Genomic DNA, 19864 nt, shown 5'->3' with positions numbered 1-19864 from the left:
CCCTACCTACATGATGCTAAGGAGAATTCATTCCCTGGCTTCAAGAGCCAGCACGAGCCCCTCCTGACCACTGCTCACATACCGAAAGGGCGAAGTCTGGCTTTAATTTGCCTCAATTTGGTTGGGTTTCATTTATCTGCTGTATTATGGTTCTCATTCCACGTTGTTTAGGCCTCAACTGCCACACAGAACTGCACTGTTCCCACCAGCGTTCGAGACGTACACATCTACGCCACGTGCAGAATGCTCTGCAGGGGAAATTCCAGGCGGATGCCCCCAAAATATTTCTGGTTGGAAATTTACCTTTTCATGTAGGAAAACAGATGTGCACGAGAAGATTATCGTCATTTTAATTGCAGAGAAATTTACTTCTCCGAATTCCTAGCTCTTATTTATATCCTTTACAACCAGAGGCACATTCCTCTCCACGCAGACACTGAAATATCAACCTCCACAATTCGCTTACTGCTCGGTGGCACCAATTCGCATTTTAAACCCGCTTAAAAATGACTTATTTCTTGCCTTCCTGACTCTCAGATACAGTAAATGAAAACGAAGCTGGCCTTTTCAAAGGCAGCACCTCCAAAAAAAGACGTAACGTTATTTGTAGGAATTTATTTGTAGGAATAAGGCTCTGTTTCTTCAAGCACAGAAAAAATCCATCTAGTAGAGAGTAAGAAGAGTGCAAATTATTTCTTTGCAGCGCTTTGCACTCGGGAAGAACTCCTTTTGACCACTTTTCTGCAAACTTTCCTCCACCTACCATACAAATCCACCGCTGCAATTCAATGTGGAGAAGGCTCATGTAACCACTTGAAGAGGATTATATGCATGAGGAGCTATAAAAAGGCTTTAAAAAGTCTGGATTTAGCGTACTTAATTTCATTCACATACATCTGCAAACACAACTGAAACTGAAGTCAAAGCAAATACAACGCACGTCCATGCAAGTTCCTCGACGCTGACTTGCCTCTAGGCCAAAGCAATTAGAGGTTCGAATTTCACATCCTAACCCGTGGATGGCAAACATCTGCACCATTTTAGCTGTCAAATTGCAGGTAACGTCCTACATAGTGAAGCCAGTGTTGTTTGTCGTTCACTGGAATTTGAAAATCACGCAACCCAACAAACTCTAAAACCCACGTAGAATTTAGCACGCTCTTCCTGAAACCTATGGTGTCGACGGCACTGGATGCACTCAAGACTGCAAAAGTCCCTTACCAGAGCAAGGAAATATATATTTAACTAAAACACCAAGAAAACACAAGTGTTCAATGTGCCCCATGTGAAATAAAATGATACAAACACATTCATGAAGAAGACTGAGCCTTGAGGTTGTTGTGAGTCACGGACTCTAGAGGAAGGCTCTACTATAAAGGTGACCCGAAGACTCACGAAGAGAGCATCATGCCCTAAGTCAACCCTCTGTTGTTGCTACTCTTAAGGGAAAAACAAAACAAAATGAACAAAAAACGCACACACAGAGGAGAATCACACTCACCGAATCCTTCTTCCGGGAGCGTTCCTTTTTCATCTTCCCTCCTGCAGCTCGGATGCTGACCCTGTTCTCTCCCCCCAGGTAACCCCGGCAGTTGGCCGAGCCGCAGAAGCATTTCTGAGCTTCTTTGCTGTTCATGGGCAGAAGCAACACACCAGTTAAATAACGAATCGATGGCATTTACAGTCAGTTGTTTTATCTTACTCCTAAGTGCATCCCGCTACTGCGATGAGAAAAGGCCATTACCGCACTGCCCAGTCACTTCTCTTTCTCTTTTCTCTCCATTGTTTTTCAAATACAAGCTAAGCAGCTACAAGAAAATATGGAAAGCCATCACATCCCTGTTTTCTCAGATGGTTTGTTCTGTCTTGGAGTCTCCCAGCAGTGCTGCTGCAAAGCAAGGCTGCCCAGACCACAAGGACAGGGCAGCAAATGCGGTATTTCACCAACTGCATTCAGAAGAAAGGGACAGAGACTTTCTGCATGGCAAGGCTTTTCATTCTGGCCACTAAAAATTCAAACAAACCCCTCAATTCTCAAACAGCTGCTGTGATCCTGTTATTTCCACAAGAAACCAAAGGCTGGTACAGTTCCAGGCTCTTCCTAGGTCAAGAACCAAGAACCAGAAAGGTAAAGGTGGGGGTGCTGGGTCTGTGAACCTCCTACCATATTTTGCAATCAACCAAAATCACATGTTCCTTAGGAAAAAGGCTTGCATTTTATTGCTCAAAACAAAATAAAGAATGGGTTGAGGGTTCATGGGCTGTAGAAAGATTCAGGTGGAAAACGTTTTTTTTTTGCAGAGATTTACAGCAATGGACAGCACGAGACATTTAAGTTGCTTTGTCTTCAGACAATATTTTTACAAAGCCTCTGTATTTTCTACTTGACGTGCCATAAATCTTAAACTATATGTCAAAATTGCTTGAAAGTGTGCAGGTTTTTTTTTGGTTGGTTTGTTTGTTTTTTAGAAATGTGCACAACGGCCTGGAGGAAGTTGGCTCTGCAGTACCAATGGTAAGAAATCTGTACAGACTGCGTACTGAGTGACTTTGCCAGCTTTAGAGACTGGGCTGACCCACTTGCCCACCTACCTTAGGACGGGACAACGAGCCTCTAGAGAGACCTGGGTCCTGCCACTACCAACAGACAGCTCTGTGGAGACCTGCCTGGGTACAAGGCACTAACTTTTTGACGTGCAAGTTCAGGCTGACGAATCCCACCTAGGGGCTCTAATGAGCTAACAGGCCAGACACTGCCTCATCTTAAAACCTCCGTGCCTGATTAATGCTTGGAACAGAGAACTACATGACAGCATCTGACATTTTAGCATGAATCAATGTATAATACAACTAAAAATGCATTTCTGAGCCTCTGCTTACAGGAAGAGCCGTGCTGTTGCAGAAAGCAGGATCCAGAAGGAAAAGGAAGAGGCACTCATTAAACTGCTGTATTTGGTAAAGATGCCTAGGGATTATAAAATGGATCCACAATTAATCTCATAATTGCAGGTTCTTCCACGACTGGCAGATGCTATTTTGTGCTAATCACTTTAAAGAGAGGGAAATATTTCGCCTGGACGAGCAGTAACAGAAAACATTCAGCTCAAGCGCAGAGAAGGGAGCAAAGCCCAAGCTGCAGCCTGCAGCCGTGCACCTCTGCAGCCAGGCAGGAAGAGGCAAGGTGCTATCTGCTAGGCTTTTACAGCCCCTGCAAGCTTTGCAAAGTTGTAAAACAGTAATGGGTGGGGAAGAAAGAAGAGACATTATTTAAAAGCATGGCAAAGCCTAGAGCTTGCTCAATTAATAGTTAGAAAAGAGGAAAGAAAGAGTCGGATAATTATCTGGGAAGTTTCCACTGCAGAGGGATGGTATGAAGCATAAGAAAAAGCCAATAAAGTGATACTGGAAAATACGTATTAAATAAAACAGTAAATTCCTCTTTCAATCTCTTCTGTTTGTAATGGATGAAACTTTATCCAGGTAATTTTTTATACAGTTGAATTCCAGTTCGTTTACAACCGCTCTGCTAGATGAGGCTTTCAAACAGTTCTGTAGCAGGATTTCTTCATTGCATCAACACTCACAAAACCCACTTGCAGCAGCTTAAGCGGAGAGAGAGGAGACCTACCCGTATCTCTGGAACTGGTAGTCAAACGTCAGCTCAGAACCCGATGGGACGAGCTTGGTGGTGAAAAATCCAACTCTGAGCTGCCCATTCACAGTCCACTAAGGCAAGGAGAAAACAAGATGACAACGATTATTGCAAAAGCCAGGCTTGACTTCTTTCTTGCATTAAATTAGCAAGACTAATCCTTCACAAAGCACCAGTGACAAATTTTAAATCTGCTAAGTGAATCAGCTGCACTTGCCCATTTCAAAGGTTTACATTTGACTAATGAGATGCTACAACAACACACAAAAAAAGAAGACACAAAGATAAAGGAGAAATGCTTGTCACTCTGAGCTTGCCAAGTCGCAGGCCAGTGAAGTTGAGAAGGCAGCAGCAGCAGCTTCGAACCAGCAGTTTACCTTTTGTGTCTCACAGTTTGGTTCACAGCTGTGGTTCATAAAACGGGAGCAGTTTCCTTTCTGGGTAGCATCTATTATCTAAAAAGGAAAGAAACAACAAATATAGCAGAACAGCCTCTCCTCCCCGTGCACTAGGCAGAAACACTGAGCAGTGTACCAGGGAACACAGCATACTCGTGCACAACAGGCTGAAGGAGAACGCAATCACTGCACATCCTTTCCTCCTTCAGCTATCAGCACCATTTGATTTGGAGAGAATGGATTTTACAGGGGCAATAAAAGCCCCCCCAAAAGAACACTTTGCAACCGATATGTGGTTCTTAGCTTTCATTACAAATTAATACAGAGCTATTCAGCGTGGTTGGGATCCTAAATTTTTAATATCGGTTTCTGACCCTCTGATACATGGCACAGTGAGTATCAGGGCTGGCGAAGCCGAACATCTTTGCCACGCAGATTGTATTTTAATGGGAAGATTGCTTTGTGGATCACTGCGCCCTCCCTAACTGGGCAAAATACTCCCCCGTGCTCCCTTGCGATCACGTACCAATCCCAGGGCAGCTACCAAAATCGCTTACATGAAGGGAAAAGAAAAAAGCACTTGGGAGTATTTTTAGCTCCTTTACTGTAAAGCTACCAAGACCCAAAAAAAAATCTCCAGAGGAGAGACAAGCAGAATAGGGTATTAAATTTCTATTTATACACCTCGCTCGCAGCAGGCCAGGGCCCACCGCCCAAGGTAAGCGGCGCTGCAGCTCCCTGCATTGCAGCTCCACAGCTCCGTGGGTCTAAAATAGCTGATAAGCCGAAGCAAAGATAAATAATTAAGAACTTCTGGTATATAAATATTTCAATGACAGTAATTCTGCATGTAGGGACTCCACCAGCTAAAAGTGGCCCAGTTTAGCGTACTTCCGTGAACTGGGGGAGTAAGGAAACTTGGTTTCTTGGGTTTTCTGGAGTAGTTTACGTTGGAAAAAGAACGCTGAGTTCAGCTCTGAGCATCTCCCAGAGCTGGGGCACAGGCATGGTTTCTCCCAAAAGGGTTTGCTCATGTGGAAGGGGTGGGTCCATAACTCCATCCCTTCCCACCGACACAAGGACAGTTTCTCCTCTTCCACGCCACCTATTTTAAGGACCCTGGAATACAGTTAAGCTACAAAACTTCTCTTAAACCAGGCTGAGACTGAGCAACGGATTAAAAAACGGGCAGTAAGACAGTCCAAGCGTCCTTCCCCTAAGAAAACACCTGCAGCAGACTCAGAGCATTGCTCTGCACACACAGTGTGTTCACACTGAGCCAGGGCTGTAGGCAGGCAGGGTTAAGCCAAAACCAAGCGGTGTTTTGGTGGGTTCACCACTCACCTCGTCGTTTTTTAGGGCCATGAAGTAATAGTGAATGTTCTTGTTGCGGGCATACTCCTTCACACGCGCCTTGAATTCTTTGTGATCCAGCACTTCCCCGCAGTACTCCAGCACAAAGGTGTTCCTGCAAAGCACCAGAGGGAGAAGCATCACTCTGCTCAGCCGCGAGCAATTAGCAGAAAATAACCGCCACTGAGACGAGCTCTCGGAACACAACTCATCCGTTTGTTAGAGCTACAATTGTACTACACGGCACAGCACTCTACCAGCTTTCGTCTCAGGCGCTTCAGATTAACTTATTTCTGACACCATCACATGGCTGCGGTAGGGTAGGAATACCACAGCAAAAGGCCGAGATGCAAGAACAAAGCTTCCCTTCACGCGGAACTTATTCTCTAAAAGAACAAGACTTCGTGAGCCACGCAAAGAGGAAAATGAGGAGGATTCCCAGAACGTGCTGGCAGATGGGCCTCCTAAATTGAGATGGAAAGCCTGTCTGCACCTTGCTGATGTGGTGAGTGAAACGAGGGGTCAATAAAAAACCCTTTTAGCCTTAGGAAAGGTGAATCTTGAAGCAGAGATGGAGGAGAACCACCAGTTACCCCGGACACAGCAGAGGGCCAGCTCAAACCTCACCCACTGCACTCCTCGACGCTTCCATAGGCATGCTCCAGTCTACTACAACAAATTGCTAGGTAGCTTTTCCCAATACCTGTCCCAGGTCTCCTTGCTTAGTATCAGCCTGAACCTGTCACCTCTTCCCTTGTGTCTTTCCTATTTCCTTCCTGGCCTGGAAGATCAGAGAATGGCTTGGATGGGAAGGGACCTTTTGCACAGAACCATGGTGGCGTTGCAGCCCTTCCCTTCCAGCCCTTGTTTATAAACTACGTCCATCTTCCCCATCTCCCTGTTCACCAAAAAAATGGTTCTCCACCGAAAGAGACAGTTCTGGCACACAGCACGCAGCTCCTCCTGCTCATTGCTCAGTTGTATCCTTCCCCTGCTGTGTCGCACGGAGTCCGCGGATTCCTCCCCAGCCTGCCCTCAGCAGGCATCAACACCAGCTTCCTGAAGAGCTGGTGGTTCATCACGTTAGCTTCGTCTGCCCCGAAGTCCTGACAGCACAACTCCAAGCCTGGGAAGCAGGATGCAGCAACAAGAGAGGAGAGCTGAGCTGGAAATCTCTGAACAGCCCCCCCACGTGGGACCGGTCTCCTCCTGGTGTCCACCTCTCCACCCCTCGTTGGATTTGTGGCCGTCCAAGTCTGCCTGCTGGTGGGATGCCCTCCAGGAGAAGGTTGTCTTCTCCCAGGACGAGCTTTGGCGCCGCAGCAACGTTGTGCCAGTCAGCACATCTCTCCCCAATGCCAGATTTTCAGAACAGAACATGCAGAAACAAAAGCAATATTCCAGCCAGCACCAGGCTTAGATCTCTGCACCGAGTGGTGAAGAACTGCATCCAAGTCCCTTGACGAACACGAGCCAACTGCAGCAGATCCTTTTGCTGCTCTTGTTTCAGTTGATTTATTTCTTCTCTTCCTCAACGCGGCCTTCACATGGTTGTTTTCATGTGGTTATTTCCTTCCCGTGCTTCTCGATGTCATCGAGCCCAGCACACCGCACGGACGTGACGCTTGCTCGGGTTCCCCACTGCCACATCTGCAAGACAACCTGCAGACCTTGGGCTTCCAGAAGGTTTCCTAAAAACTTTGAGTAAAACTGGGCCTGATGTGTCCATATGGGGCAGCAGCACTGACACCTCAGTCGCCATCACTGCTGCTTCACAGAAGCCCTACACACACACTATTTTTGAAAAAACAGGACTCCACTCTTACAAAGGTTAAGTTTTGTTTTGCAACGAGGTCAGAGCACTAGTACTGCCCACGTATCTGGCAAATCTGGGTGATCAGAAGCCAGAAAACACCACCATTCTCACCCTCTTTGGTACAGTTCCCATGCAACAGACCCGTAACAGAGAGCAATCGCTTCTTTTAAGAGCAACTTAACCCAGTTGTCCTTTACCTAAACCCGGCGTGAAGGCTCTCTGGGCTAAACACACCTGCATACACTGAATTGTTTCCAGTGCATCTTAGAGAACGTGGCATTCCTCTAAAGCAGTCAAACCTCCTCCCCTCTGAATTAGCCTCGTGTGTTTGATGTAGCACTGAAAGAAACTGCTGTAAGACCTACAGAGTTCTTAGGAGAGTCAGAATCCATTGCTGGATTCCTCAGCAGAAATCTTTGTCTTCTACAGAAGCAAAAAATCAGTTTCCACGGAAACTCACTAAAATACCCTGAGTTACAGAAAATCTTTGCACGATTAAATTCTAGGCAGATAGTCTTCAAGCTCACAGTCTCTCGTGCGCTTGAGACTGAACAGACTCCCTGTGCCCATCCCACAGCCTTTTGAAATGTAAATCACAGTGCCTGGTGAAACTCCCAGTGCACAGCACTGCTTCCTCACAGCAAGACACGCCACCAATTTATCCTACAAAGTCTTTTGTTGTTCATCTGCAGAGCTTCACAGCTGACTTCTGCATGTCCTGCAAGGATCCGAGAGGGGACCCAGACTCAGACGACACGCACGACAAATGATGCTGTCTGAACCTGGGGGAAAAAATCCATCCAGATGTCCCATAGCCTGTAAGAGCACAGCAGCTCACCACGCCTTATGCAGCCACTCTCCCGTGGCAAAGCCTCCACACTCCCAATAATTCCCCATATTTGCCTCCTGTTTGTCCTGCTCCTCCCTGCTGCACCTTTGTGCTTCAGCCCCAAGCAGCTCTTTGAACGTACACAGTCCTAATTCTTCTCTCAAGTAGACTTAAAGCTCTTTTTATTATAGTGATTATGAGAACACACCAACTTTTCTGGCAGAAGGCTCACAGCAACTCCTTGGTCTATCCTCCCTGGTGAGAGGGCATTCCTGTCCCAGACCTGCACACGCTGCGCCTCAGCAGCAGAATGTACCAGGCACTATGCTTCCTCCCAGTCCCACTCCCTTTCGGAGAGCACCAGTTCCAGACCAGGCCTGTAATTCCAACAACACTGGCACCCATCCTGCTGCCAACCCAGGAGAAGGCCGATGGGTTCAAGCGCAGCGCAACACTTGTGTTCAGGTGCAGCCGGCTCCTTTGTGCACCAAGGCACCGATCCAGGTGCAAGAAACACAAGAAATATCTGAGTTTAGATAAATAGAGACAAGTCAAAACCAGACTTGGATCTGCAAGCATCACTGATGTAGAACTAGCACTCAGCAGCCCAGCAGTTGACTAACGACAGGCGAACGGGGGACGAAGGAGCCTCACAGGTTCTCTGTACAGTCCAGCCAAGAGGAAGAAGACTCAAGAAGAGGAAAAGCTTCACAGAGGTGGGAAGAGAAAAAGAACAGACACGAACAGAGAGCACACTCCTCCGAAGCGACGGGACGGAGCCAAACAGAGAGAGAAGGGAACACAGATTAAACACAAGAGGAAGCTAGAGGCAAGTCTGCCAGAAAGCCTACTGAGAACAGGTTGGTGGAAGAGGGTAAAACCCGAGTGGGTGATCTAATACTCGACTGGGGTACGTACGTGCAGGTAACAGACAGGAACACATGACAGAGAGCAAGGAGAGCATATAAAACTGGAAGAAATTCAGCACATCTCCTAACAGCGGTGAAGCTAAGAAACTGCAAGCACGTTATTTTCCATTCGCGAGGGAGTAAAATAGCACAGCTACGTCATTCGAAGAGCAAAGTCTTACGATGGGAGATCTTTGGCAGCTCTGAGCCCCCAACCTTTCTTCTCAGTGAGGATCACTTCAACATCTGCATGCTGTTTCTTCTGGAAGCGCCTGTTGGAACAGTAGTCGCCATTTGGGCACCTGGAAGAACTAAGGGAAGGAAATGGAACAAATCAATTCCCAGCAGGATGACAGCGGCAACAGAAACAGCTCAGATGGGGAAGAGATACCGAGTAACCATAATAAATTCAGTGTAAAACTTTCAAATGTGTTTTGCTATAAAAAGCATAACCATCTGACTGTCAACATGCAAATGCAGACAATTTATTTCTGGAAAGAAGATAAAAACATTTTCAATCCAAATGCTACCGCACTTGCACGTCGTATAATCAAAATGGGCTGAAGTGGCCAATTCTCTCCGCATTTTTATGGGTTCTTCCCCCGAGATCTCCCCCTTCCCTACATCTGCTGCCTGGGCTAAATTAAAAACAAAGGGCAGGGCTTCTGCCAGGTAATTCCTTTCCTTCCACCCCAGCTGGTAACGATCCACATGCCAGGGGTGTCAAACCCTTGCCGTGACTATCAAAATTCCAGCCACATGCACCTAGCCCCTGCCTCCTGCTCACGCGGAGCGATGGTTCCTTGGTCTCCCAACCTCTTCCAGGAGGTGAGAGGAGACGAGAGCAGAAGGCTGGTAAGGCTCTGGGGAGAGCAGGGATGCCAAAGGAGAAGTGAAAGCAGATCGCTAGGCTCACATAGAGCTACATCTGCATTTCTAACTCTCTCCCTTCAACCACGCTTACGACAGAGCAGAATTAAACCTCACGAGCAGAGGACTCTAGGCCTCTGCAGTCGGTTTTAGCAGGAGGTTACTGAGGAAGGCACTGGCTTAGAAGATCTAAGGTCAGATCTAAATGCTGATACGTGGCCTCTGAAGCTCAATCCACACCAGCCAGTGAAAATGGGAGCGCAAAGACAGCTTGCTGCCAATGGCCAGAAAGGTTTAAATTCTTTTAGGAGCTCCCAAGTCATCCCATGTACAACAGTGGCCACTCAAGAAGCAGGACTTACCACTCGATCATGAGCAGGCGATTGAGACAGTCTTCTCCACAAGCGACCTCCCCCTGAGCTCGTTCCTCCTTGGAGAGAGGAGGGCATTCACACAGCATCCGCTTAATATCCCGGTGAGATTTGTTCTTCTTCCTATTGAAGACAAGTCATTGAAATACAGCTGAGATAGTGCTGGGGTAGGGAAATTAATCCTCAATCTTTACCAACTGTCACTGGGAGAAAGTAGTTTCTTCTTTAGAAACTGGACATATGGACTGCTTTTGGACAGCCACAAGGCACATGGGTAATCAAGGACACCTGGTTTGTTTGGAGCAGGAGGTGATGGCTTTCTGATCACATAAGATGATTCTCAGAAAGACATCCCAGGATATTTAACTTATTCTTCTTCTCCTGAGGGCACACAAGCCAGCTGTACTTTCAACGTAGATGTGTGCATCCATGTACCTGCACACAGAGGCAGGACTAAAAACCCTTTATTTCGTCAAACAAGTATAGAAGCCAATTTCCAGAAAAGTCAGTCCTAAATTTTACAGCTAGAAGACTTCTCACCACATAGTACAAGTTATAAGGTTTAAATTAAAAGGATAAAAGGCTTTGATTGGCCTCTTTTGAAATACTATATTCTGTAATCACATATAATGCTATGGAGACAATCTCCAGAGCTCCCTCCAACCTCAGCTATCCTGCAACGTCCCATTTGGTTTCGCTGATTCAAAGGCCAGGAGAAAACCTATGTTCTAAAATATTAACACATAAAACGTTAGTGAGCAGGTGTATCATTTTTAAAAAGCATTCTTTTAATAAAGCAAATTGAAGGGTTTAGCTACTTAAACCTCTGCTTTACTGTCAAATAAGAAGATTTAAAAAAAAAAAAACATACGAAAACTGGAGTTACAGCAAAGGTAGGGCACCAAAGACATCTACTAAGTGAAATTTTAGTTGCCATAAGATGACTAGCCCTTGCAAGGGAAATGCTTTGGAGTGAGGATCCCAACAAGACAAAAAAAGGCGTAAAAAAAAAAATAAACTTGGGCTAAAATAAATAGCAAGTTCTGTCTACACTAAGCGGTCTATATTCAGACTCTGAATTAAGAATATGTTTTTTATATATATGTGTTAAAGCATTTTGGTGAACAACGTAGTTCAGAGCAGCCAAATGAAGCAACAAACACTTGAGCATCAAGACCTACTACACAAAACACAACATGTGTGTAAATCCGCACGCGTGGAGCTCCCCCGCACCGCACCGTGCCCTCGCTGCCGGTTGGTGCAGAAAAGTTTGGCGTTTACTTGGGTGTGAAAAACACAGCCCCGCTTTATTCTGCCTCAGACTATGAGAGGGAGGCATCCTGAAGTGAGAAAGGAACTTTAACAGGTATAGATGATAAGCAGGCCTTACCCCAGGCTGCACAAGGAATAAGGGCTGTTTACAAACTTGTAAGGAGCTCCTACCTACCCGTTAAAGCTGGATTGCGTATTTTTGGGCACGGATGAAGGTTTTTGAGCTCTGAAGCAACACACTTACTGAAGCCCAGAGCTCAGGAACAGATTTTTTTTCAAATGATCACACCCTGTTCAATATTCCCATGCAGAAGGATTCATCAATCAGCAGCTAACCTCTGCTATTTCAAATTACAGCTGTTAGAGCTAAAATATCTTGTTTGAGACAACAAATAATTACATGCAAGCACCCACAGCCTTTGAAAACATACAACACGTGTCCAGAACCTTTCCCATGCCCAGATTTCCCTTGACTTGAGAGAGCTGTCATCTGGGGGCTCTGAACAGACAAGATCTGACAAGCCCACAGGTGATGCGGCTGCACAGCTCTGGGCTCTACTGCAGCCCCACCACGTTCATATGAACAGTGGACAGCAGAGAACACAGAAAAAAAAAAAAAGAAAAAAAGGAAGAAAAAAAATCATTTCTGCAAGCTACTGTGGGCACAAGAACAATTTTACTTGGTGCTGATGCTGGGAATCTAAAGTGGGCAAGTCCTGCCTGCCACCCATGTCAGGACAAGCTACAGGAGATGCCACAAAGAAGGAGGTAATTAGTGATCATCCCTCCACATACACCCATCACTGGCACCTCTCTGGATCCTAAAAGTTTTTTTTTTTGCTTGGGAGAAGAGACCTCGTGGGGGTTACAGCACTGGCCCAGCATGTCCTCTACAAGCAGTGCTGTGAGACCCAGGGAATGCAACATGCTTCCTCCCCATTCCTCCCTGCTCTACCAATTGCCAATTTGGCTTTAAAAAAAGCTATCACAGAATCAAATACAAGTTGAAACCTAAAACTGCTATAGTCAAAGGAAAAAAATATATAAAAAAAAATCAGTTACCTTTCCGTCAAGTACACATTTTCCTCAATCAGGTCAAAGTAACAGGGCATTTTGCCTTGCTTGGCAAACTCCTTCCAGCGCTGCGGGTCTCGGAAGTCGTCCATGATGCACAAGCGACCGACCATGGAGGAATCCTGAGGCGCCGCCTCCACTTGCTCCCCCTCTGCCTTTACCTTCTTCCTCTCCCTCGAGTCGCCATCGCTCTCAGAGTCACTCTCCAACTCCTGGCGTCTTTTTTTTGGCGGCCCTCGCTCCTTCACGTCATTTTTTTCCAAAGCCTTCACCTCCTCCTTTTTCTCACCGACAGACACTGGCTCCTTGGTGGAATTGCTGCTGATCTCATGGGCTTGCACAGAACCTGCCTCTTTCTGCTCAGGAGCATGGAATTTACTCGGGGAGCTGGGAAAACGAGCCTTGCAGTCATCATCCCAGCGGTCATCCTCCTCGTACTCCTCGTGATCCTCCGTTAGAGAATCCGGCACTTGTCCTTGAATTCGTTCGTAATTAATTCCAGAAGGCCTGCTAGCAGACCTCGCATCCCAATAACCGTTGCCTTGCCAGTAGTTCTGAGACCCGCTGTACGCTCCCGAACCTGGCTGGTAAACGTAGCCTGAGTAGACCCCGAAGCTGCTATCTGGCTGCTGATAGGTGCTACTGGGCTTCTCCGGCTGGGAGAAGTCCCAGCCCAAACCACCCAAATCCTCCGTTGTATGAAAACCGTCCACCTTGGAGAACTCTCCGAGGCCAGACTGATTAAGCCCACCCTTCCCCTGCCTACTGTCCGGCTTGGAAGCGTTTGCCTGGTGTCGAGAGTTATCAGCGCTTTCAAAACTCTCAGGCAGACAAAATGGCTGCTCTTCCTGCAGGCCAACTGGTCTACCTACGGCCATCAGCTCCTTCAGTCTCTCCTCTGGGCTGGATTTGCCATCAGGGTCTGCCGCTAGGTCTGCCTGACTCGTACTGTCAACGCCATCGCTCTGCGGCTGGCAAGCATCTGGCCGGAGCTCTTCGGCCTCCTTCCTGCTGAGCTCGGTGGAAGAGGCTGGGCTCTTCTCCATCCCCCTAGGAGAGCACCTGCTCTCTGCCTGTGGGCCGTTCTTACTTGCCATATTCTCCGGCCTTTCTTCGTAGTAAGGCCTGCTGGGCTCCGGCCTCTCGTCGTCCCAGTGGTCCGAGTAGCGCCGGTTGCCCTGGCTGCTCCGCGAGGAGCACGGGCTGCTCTCCTCCATGGCAATGGTCGAGTTCTTTGGGATAACCACAACAGACTGGAGCCGTTTCCGTGGCACGCCGTCGTCGGAATCAGAATCCTCCGTGTCGCTGTCGTCACTGCCCGGCTCGCTGTCGCTCTCGGCCGTGTCCGAATAATCGTCGTGGCGAGCGGGAACGAACTCGGAAGCGCTGCCGCTGCTGTCACACGTGGGGGCCTGCGTTACGGTTTCCGTTTCTTCTGCAGTGATGACAACGTCGCAAGATGGAAACAAAGCGTCTGGAAAAGCCGAAGCCACCAAGGGCCCGTTCCCTTCGTCCTCAACTGACGCGCCGAGGCCCTGCTCTTTCAGATCGTCTGACCCAACTCCCTCAGTGGAAACCGCGCTTTCTTCCACTGCGACCTCTCTGCTGCGGTGCTCCAGCGGCACTTCGGAGTAATACGAATGCTCGTCTTTGAACGACAGCTTGCCTTTTGCTGAAGGAAGGTCGACGTGCCGAGTATCCACCTCGAGCACCTCCTCAGCTTCCGAGTGGTGCGGCGGCCTCTCGCATTGGTCTGGCGGGGCCCTGTCCCACTTGGAGGGGACGTTTCCCTCGGGATGCTGCGCGACCACGGGATTGTCCAACCTGATTCGGGGGGAATAGCCGTCCTGAGAGGAATCTCTGCTCGAGCTATCCACAGCTAGGCTCATTTTATGGGAATGGTTAATATGATACTGATCATCTTCGCACGCAGACTTTGAATTTTGATCCTCTGTGCTTTCATAGTCGCACGTCACTGTCTGTGGTTCGACGTGCACGTCCAGAAACGCCTCGGAAGTAACTTTCAGATCTGCTGGTTCAACTTCTATTTCAACCTCCGAATGGTACAAAGAAGGGGTAGCATCATCTGAAATGTAGCAAAAAACTGATTCTTTGGTTTTGTCACATGAAGTCGCCTGATCATCCAGCTTCTTAATTAAAGTTTTAGAATGATCTACATTCACGACTGGCAAAGGCATAGCTTCGCATTGCTGCTCTGGGACCGGAGCCTCCGTTTCCTTAAACAGGCTGCTACACTCGCTGGACTGCACACGAGAATCATCTAGCTCGTGCTCTTTAGAGGCATATGTGCTCTCAAATCCATTTGATGGCAACGGATACAACTTACTCGTCTTTACGACGGGTGACACTTCCGACCTACACAGACTATCGTCAGAAGACGCTGCGACATCCTCTGTTTTGGAGGCACTGAGAGTTGCCAAGTCATCAGACCTACCCTCTGGGGACCCATTTATATTCATTTCCATAGGGAAACACGTTCTTAACTGCTCGTGCTTTACCTTTACTAAAGTTTCTTGTTCCTTAACACTGTCATGGCATTCATTTCCTGCAAGTTCCTCGGACCTTGAATGAGGAAAACCAGCTTTTGATTCATCTGTCTTTTTAAAAGTGGGTGAATCATTTAACTGATTTAATGGAGAAAGTGTCTTTTCCCTTTCAAATCTTTTTGCAATGGACACTCGGATCTCATTGCTTTTTAGACAAGAGGTCTCTAAATCTAGAGAATTAGACTGCTGCTTTATTTCTTCAACTGATTCTGTACAACAGAAAGAACTTTTAAATTTATCAGGCTTTGGCGCAGGGGTCTTTGAAGGGGTGGACTTATAACGGGAGGAATTCACATTACTGTCAGGCTTAGAATGGGATGTCCCCTTTCGATACCCGAGCTCATTAAGGGGAGAGCACCTTTTGGTTACTTCACTTTCTGAAGTCCGTTTTGAATCTCTATCTGCTTTTGAAGAAGACTTTCCTCTCCTCTCCATGTCAGCATGAGATGACTCTATTTTGCTGTCCCTGTCCGATTTAGAGTAAGAAGTCCTTGAATCTCTGTACGAAGAGGAGTGGGACGACGTGCGCCTCGAGTCGCTAGATCTGGAATGTGTCCTCCTGTACTCGTCTTCCGAATCAGAGCTCTCCCTTGCCCTGGAATCCGCGTATGAACGAGAGTATCTTGTCCTTTCTCTGTAAGGGGAGCTCCGGTGGTATCTGCGGTCAGATTCGTAGTAATGCGAGCGCTCCGACCTCGAGTACGAAGAGCTGGTTCGGGAGCCCCGATCGGACCGGGAACGAGAATGAGACCGGCTTCGCCGCCTCTCCCTGTCTGACCTCGATCGGGAGGATGCATACCGCGAATCTCGCTCTGACTTGGAATAGCTAGAATACTTTTCATCTCTGTCCGACTTGGAGCGCGAGGAGGACTTCACCAGTTCTTCTCCCCTGAGCGACGCAGAGCTTTTCCTGGAATCTCTCTCTTTTTCCGCACTGGATATCTTCAGTTCATGCGAGCGCTGGCTGGAAGAAGTCCTCACAGAGTCTTCATCAGACTCGGAGCCCAGCAATGTGCCGTCGGACTGGGAGAACTTCCTCTTCGAACCCTGTTTCCTAGAGCACAGAGAAGCACCCTTTGAGCTGTCTGACACCTCATCGTCTTTCCCAATATGGGAATCTTCCTTCTGTGGAGTTATTTCCACCTGCTCGGCCGTGTGTACGGTTACGTGTTCCTCCAAACCGTGCGATACTGCATCCTGTTTGACGTCCAGCTCCAAAGCCTCCTTCGGTACTACGCGACACGGCTCCTTCGAAGCCGGGACTTCTGCTTCTACAGGCGGCGACAGCAACAGCGTTGACATGAGCGTTACGGGCAGTTGTGGCAAGGCTGCTGCTGCGGGAACTGGCATGGATGCTGCTGGTGATGCTGTTGGTGGAGGTGGAGGCGGCGGTGGCGGTGTTGACGGGAAGTCCGCGGCCGCTGCCACCGGTTCCGTTACCGGTGCCAGAGCCGACGGTGGCAACGTTGCTGCTGCAGCTGGTGGCGGTGGTTTGGTAGTGACACTAAGTAAATGTTTCTTAAAATGGATCTTCCCCAGTTCTACCTTCGGTTTTGGAGGTGAAGACTCCTCAGCTGAACCGGCAGCATCCCCAAGGTCCATTTTAATTTTGGGGTTAAAGTCAGTCTGAAGGGGTACTGCTGGGGAGTTCTGTGTTTCATTTTGTTTCTCGTTTCCGAGACCGGTCAGAAATCTGTTCGGCAAGGTTTTCTTGGTTAAACTAAAGCTGAAAGACACCTTTTGTCTTCCTTGCTCCTCAAGGTTAACCTTTGTTTTGGTGCCTTTGGGCAAAAAGCGACTAGAAGCAACACCTTTGAACACTGGGCCTTTGATAAAGCCAGCTTTCTGCACGGTTTCAGTCTTGCCCTGGAAAAGACAAAAAAAGAAAAGACTGTTAGAGGAAGGTGTTTTTAAAAAACAACCCTGTTCTACAGGAGCACTGAACAATTTTCTTTTACCTGGTGAATTTTTTAAGATTATAAAATAGAAATTGATATCCTGGGCTGAAGTCTGGGACAGCGCAGCCACACTGCTTTCTGTGCCTGCCTCTCTTATGATCAGAATCAATTATCCGCTCATTTCGAGTCTTGAACAGTATCTCCCCTGGGATCCAGGCTGAGGCTTTTTAACTGACTTATTAATAACCAAGCTGAAAGTTCTTTTTTCATTTAATTCTTATTAAAAAAAGAAGAGAGATAGGGTTCAACGCACAAAGTTGATCAAAGGGAGAGCGCTACTTTATTTGTTCTCTTTCTGTGGTCTCACACCACAAAACACCCTGCATTTTTAAGCCTTAGGTGTTTTTGTTTTCACACTCTAGCAGACTGCACCTGGATGCGTTTGGTTTCAGAGTGAATCAGGCTACCAAGAGCTACAGTCGCAGCCCTAAGCCCCGTCCTTTCCCACGTTCTGCTTTATCTCGGTCATTCATCCTTCCCAACAAGTCTCAGGCTAACAAGCAGGTTACTCACAAGAGGGAGTAAGGGACCTCTCACCTTTCAGAATGTATTTATCGAAGCCCAAGATTAGCAACTTTCAGAGCAAAAAGCACAGTGCGTTTATTTACCTTGGCTTTTGTCCACCTATTTCTAAAGCTACGGGCTTGTCTCCGCAGAAGCTCTATCGCTATCTACCGCAGCGTAACGAGAGTACAATCCCTAAAGATGAATGCTGTCACACTGTGGTAAAAGGGTGTTCCTCTCCACCTTCCTTATCCCCATAAATCCAAACTGTATTAGTGTAATTACACTTTGGGCGAGGAGCATGACTCCAGTGAAAACAGTTTTAGCAGTCAGAACACCGTACACAGCGAGGTTTTCCTCCCATAACTATTGCATGAACACATCTTTGGCAGCAGCAGTGGTTTCCTGCTACCCACGGTGACTTACTATGTGCTTAGTTATCGTTTAACTTCTGTAAAACAATGCACAGTTGCTAAGGCTAAAGGCACTGTGGTAAATTATTAAGCAAGATGCTGGAATGGAAACCCCACCCCATTCTATTTGCATGCTTAGATATAATTTTTACAAAAATACCCCCATATTTGATGAAACACGTGGTTTTACTATTTTAATCGGGAAAACCATGTCACGGCCTCCATCTGACTTTGTCTTGGCTACCCAGCCTAGCACCATGCACGCACTGGGTCAAAAATCTGACTCCTTTAAAACTGGTGCCACCTCATGGGTGCTCTGAAACGAGCACGGATGCTGAAAGGGCGCCCAGATAACAATGGCCTTAAAAAGGGGCATGTCCACATGCTTGTCCTCCTCTTCTCGCCAACACTGTCCCACACTCATCTCTTTCAGCAAAGGCTGCTGAAAATACTCAGTTTTCAAGGGATGCACACATCAGAAGCGATCCATTTTTTGCACGCAAACAACAGACTAATACACAAGCGCATACAACCAAATTCACGAAGCATAAAGGACAAAATCAAGCGTTCGGCCCATTTGGTTGGAGTTTCTACATGTCTGAATGCTACTGAGACCATCCTCCTGTAGGATGCTGGGCTCAGCCTCCCAAAGAGCAAGGGAACGTCATTTTGTGAGGTTGTTGGGTCACTTCTTCTCCTTCCATGACCAGAAACTGACACCTTTCTACCCTGACCTGGGCATATGCATTGGAACAACCTAAGCGTAAGAAATCAGGTTCCTATCTTCACATGTATCTGGGTGTCTAAGGGAAAGAGCCTCCACAAATCTGAATCCAAAGTCTTATCATTGACTGGATTCACCTGTTATACCAATTATACACTCTCTCTCTCTCTGTATATATATATATATAAATCACAGTGAACACAGTGCATCAGCTTTCTGGAGTTGTCTTACTAGAACTTGGGTGAAATTATTTTATGTCCAAAATTCAGTTATGGAAATACATGCCAGCGCTTTGATTAAAATCTTTCTATCTCTAAGCACAACAGAGCTGAAATCTGAGCTTGCACACAAATAACGGGGTTTGGATACAGCCACCTTTGCACAAAACACAGGACTGGAGGGAAGAAAAGGAGCTGCTGAGCTTCATTCCGCTGCTTTTCGTATCTATTCAGCAGAGATCACGCATCTCAGAACAAATGTTTCAACCTCACGTGCTCACCCTTCCAGGGATTTTTTTCCTTAAATAACACCAAGTTTAAAAAACATGACTTACATAAACGTAAAATATATTCCACAGGTAGCTTTTGAAATTTAACAGGGAGCAATTACTGGCAAAATAGTGGAAAAGTTCTCCTGCCTTTCATGTTTTACAGACAGCAAACGCTCCCCAGCACGCTGCTGTGGGCGTAGTGCAGCAGGGGAAGGCGACAGGAGCTCGCTCTGCGTACTCCGCGGAGATGAATGACTGCCGAGGAATGACTGAAGCAGCACAAGGCAGTGCCCCTGCAGCTCCCCAGTCGCTGGGAAGGCAGGAGCACGCACAGCACGTTCAACCAGAGCAGACGTGGTCCTGAAGCATCAAAAATTATTAGCGGCGGTCTTTCCTCAGCTGGGGTGTTATAAAACGTTCCAGTCCCTGAAAGTTTCCTCCTTTCCCCACACATTAATGCAGCAGAACTCTTTGTTTTCCACGGATGAAGGCCTTAAATACTCATCTTGTCGTGGTGCAGAGAGCAGAGCCTACGTGCACCCAGTGACTCAGAGGCACCACCGCGCTCTGCTGCCCGCAGCCGCCACCAGAGAGATGTGGAGGTGGCACTGAGGGCGCTCCCCTTCCCTGCAGACCCAACCACTGACCTGGAGGCACCCCAAAAC

At 47.4% G+C, this 19864-nt stretch overlaps 1 protein-coding gene across 1 annotated transcript in view; it reads right to left on the bottom strand.

Annotated features, from left to right (window-relative positions):
* Positions 1 to 19864, bottom strand: part of SETD2 (SET domain containing 2, histone lysine methyltransferase) — a 67388-nt gene that overhangs the window by 34081 nt on the left and 13443 nt on the right. The window contains exons 3-9 of the mRNA XM_040549470.1: positions 12532 to 16976; positions 10189 to 10320; positions 9139 to 9267; positions 5395 to 5518; positions 4030 to 4107; positions 3629 to 3726; positions 1502 to 1628 (exon numbers count right to left, since the gene is read on the bottom strand). Coding sequence (XP_040405404.1) covers positions 1502 to 1628; positions 3629 to 3726; positions 4030 to 4107; positions 5395 to 5518; positions 9139 to 9267; positions 10189 to 10320; positions 12532 to 16976 — 5133 coding nt within the window. The remainder of the gene's footprint in view (positions 1 to 1501; positions 1629 to 3628; positions 3727 to 4029; positions 4108 to 5394; positions 5519 to 9138; positions 9268 to 10188; positions 10321 to 12531; positions 16977 to 19864) is intronic.

Source organism: Cygnus olor, chromosome 2 (assembly GCF_009769625.2).
Source record: "Cygnus olor isolate bCygOlo1 chromosome 2, bCygOlo1.pri.v2, whole genome shotgun sequence".
Lineage (NCBI taxonomy): Eukaryota > Metazoa > Chordata > Aves > Anseriformes > Anatidae > Cygnus > Cygnus olor.
This window is presented reverse-complemented; position numbering and strand designations above follow the sequence as displayed.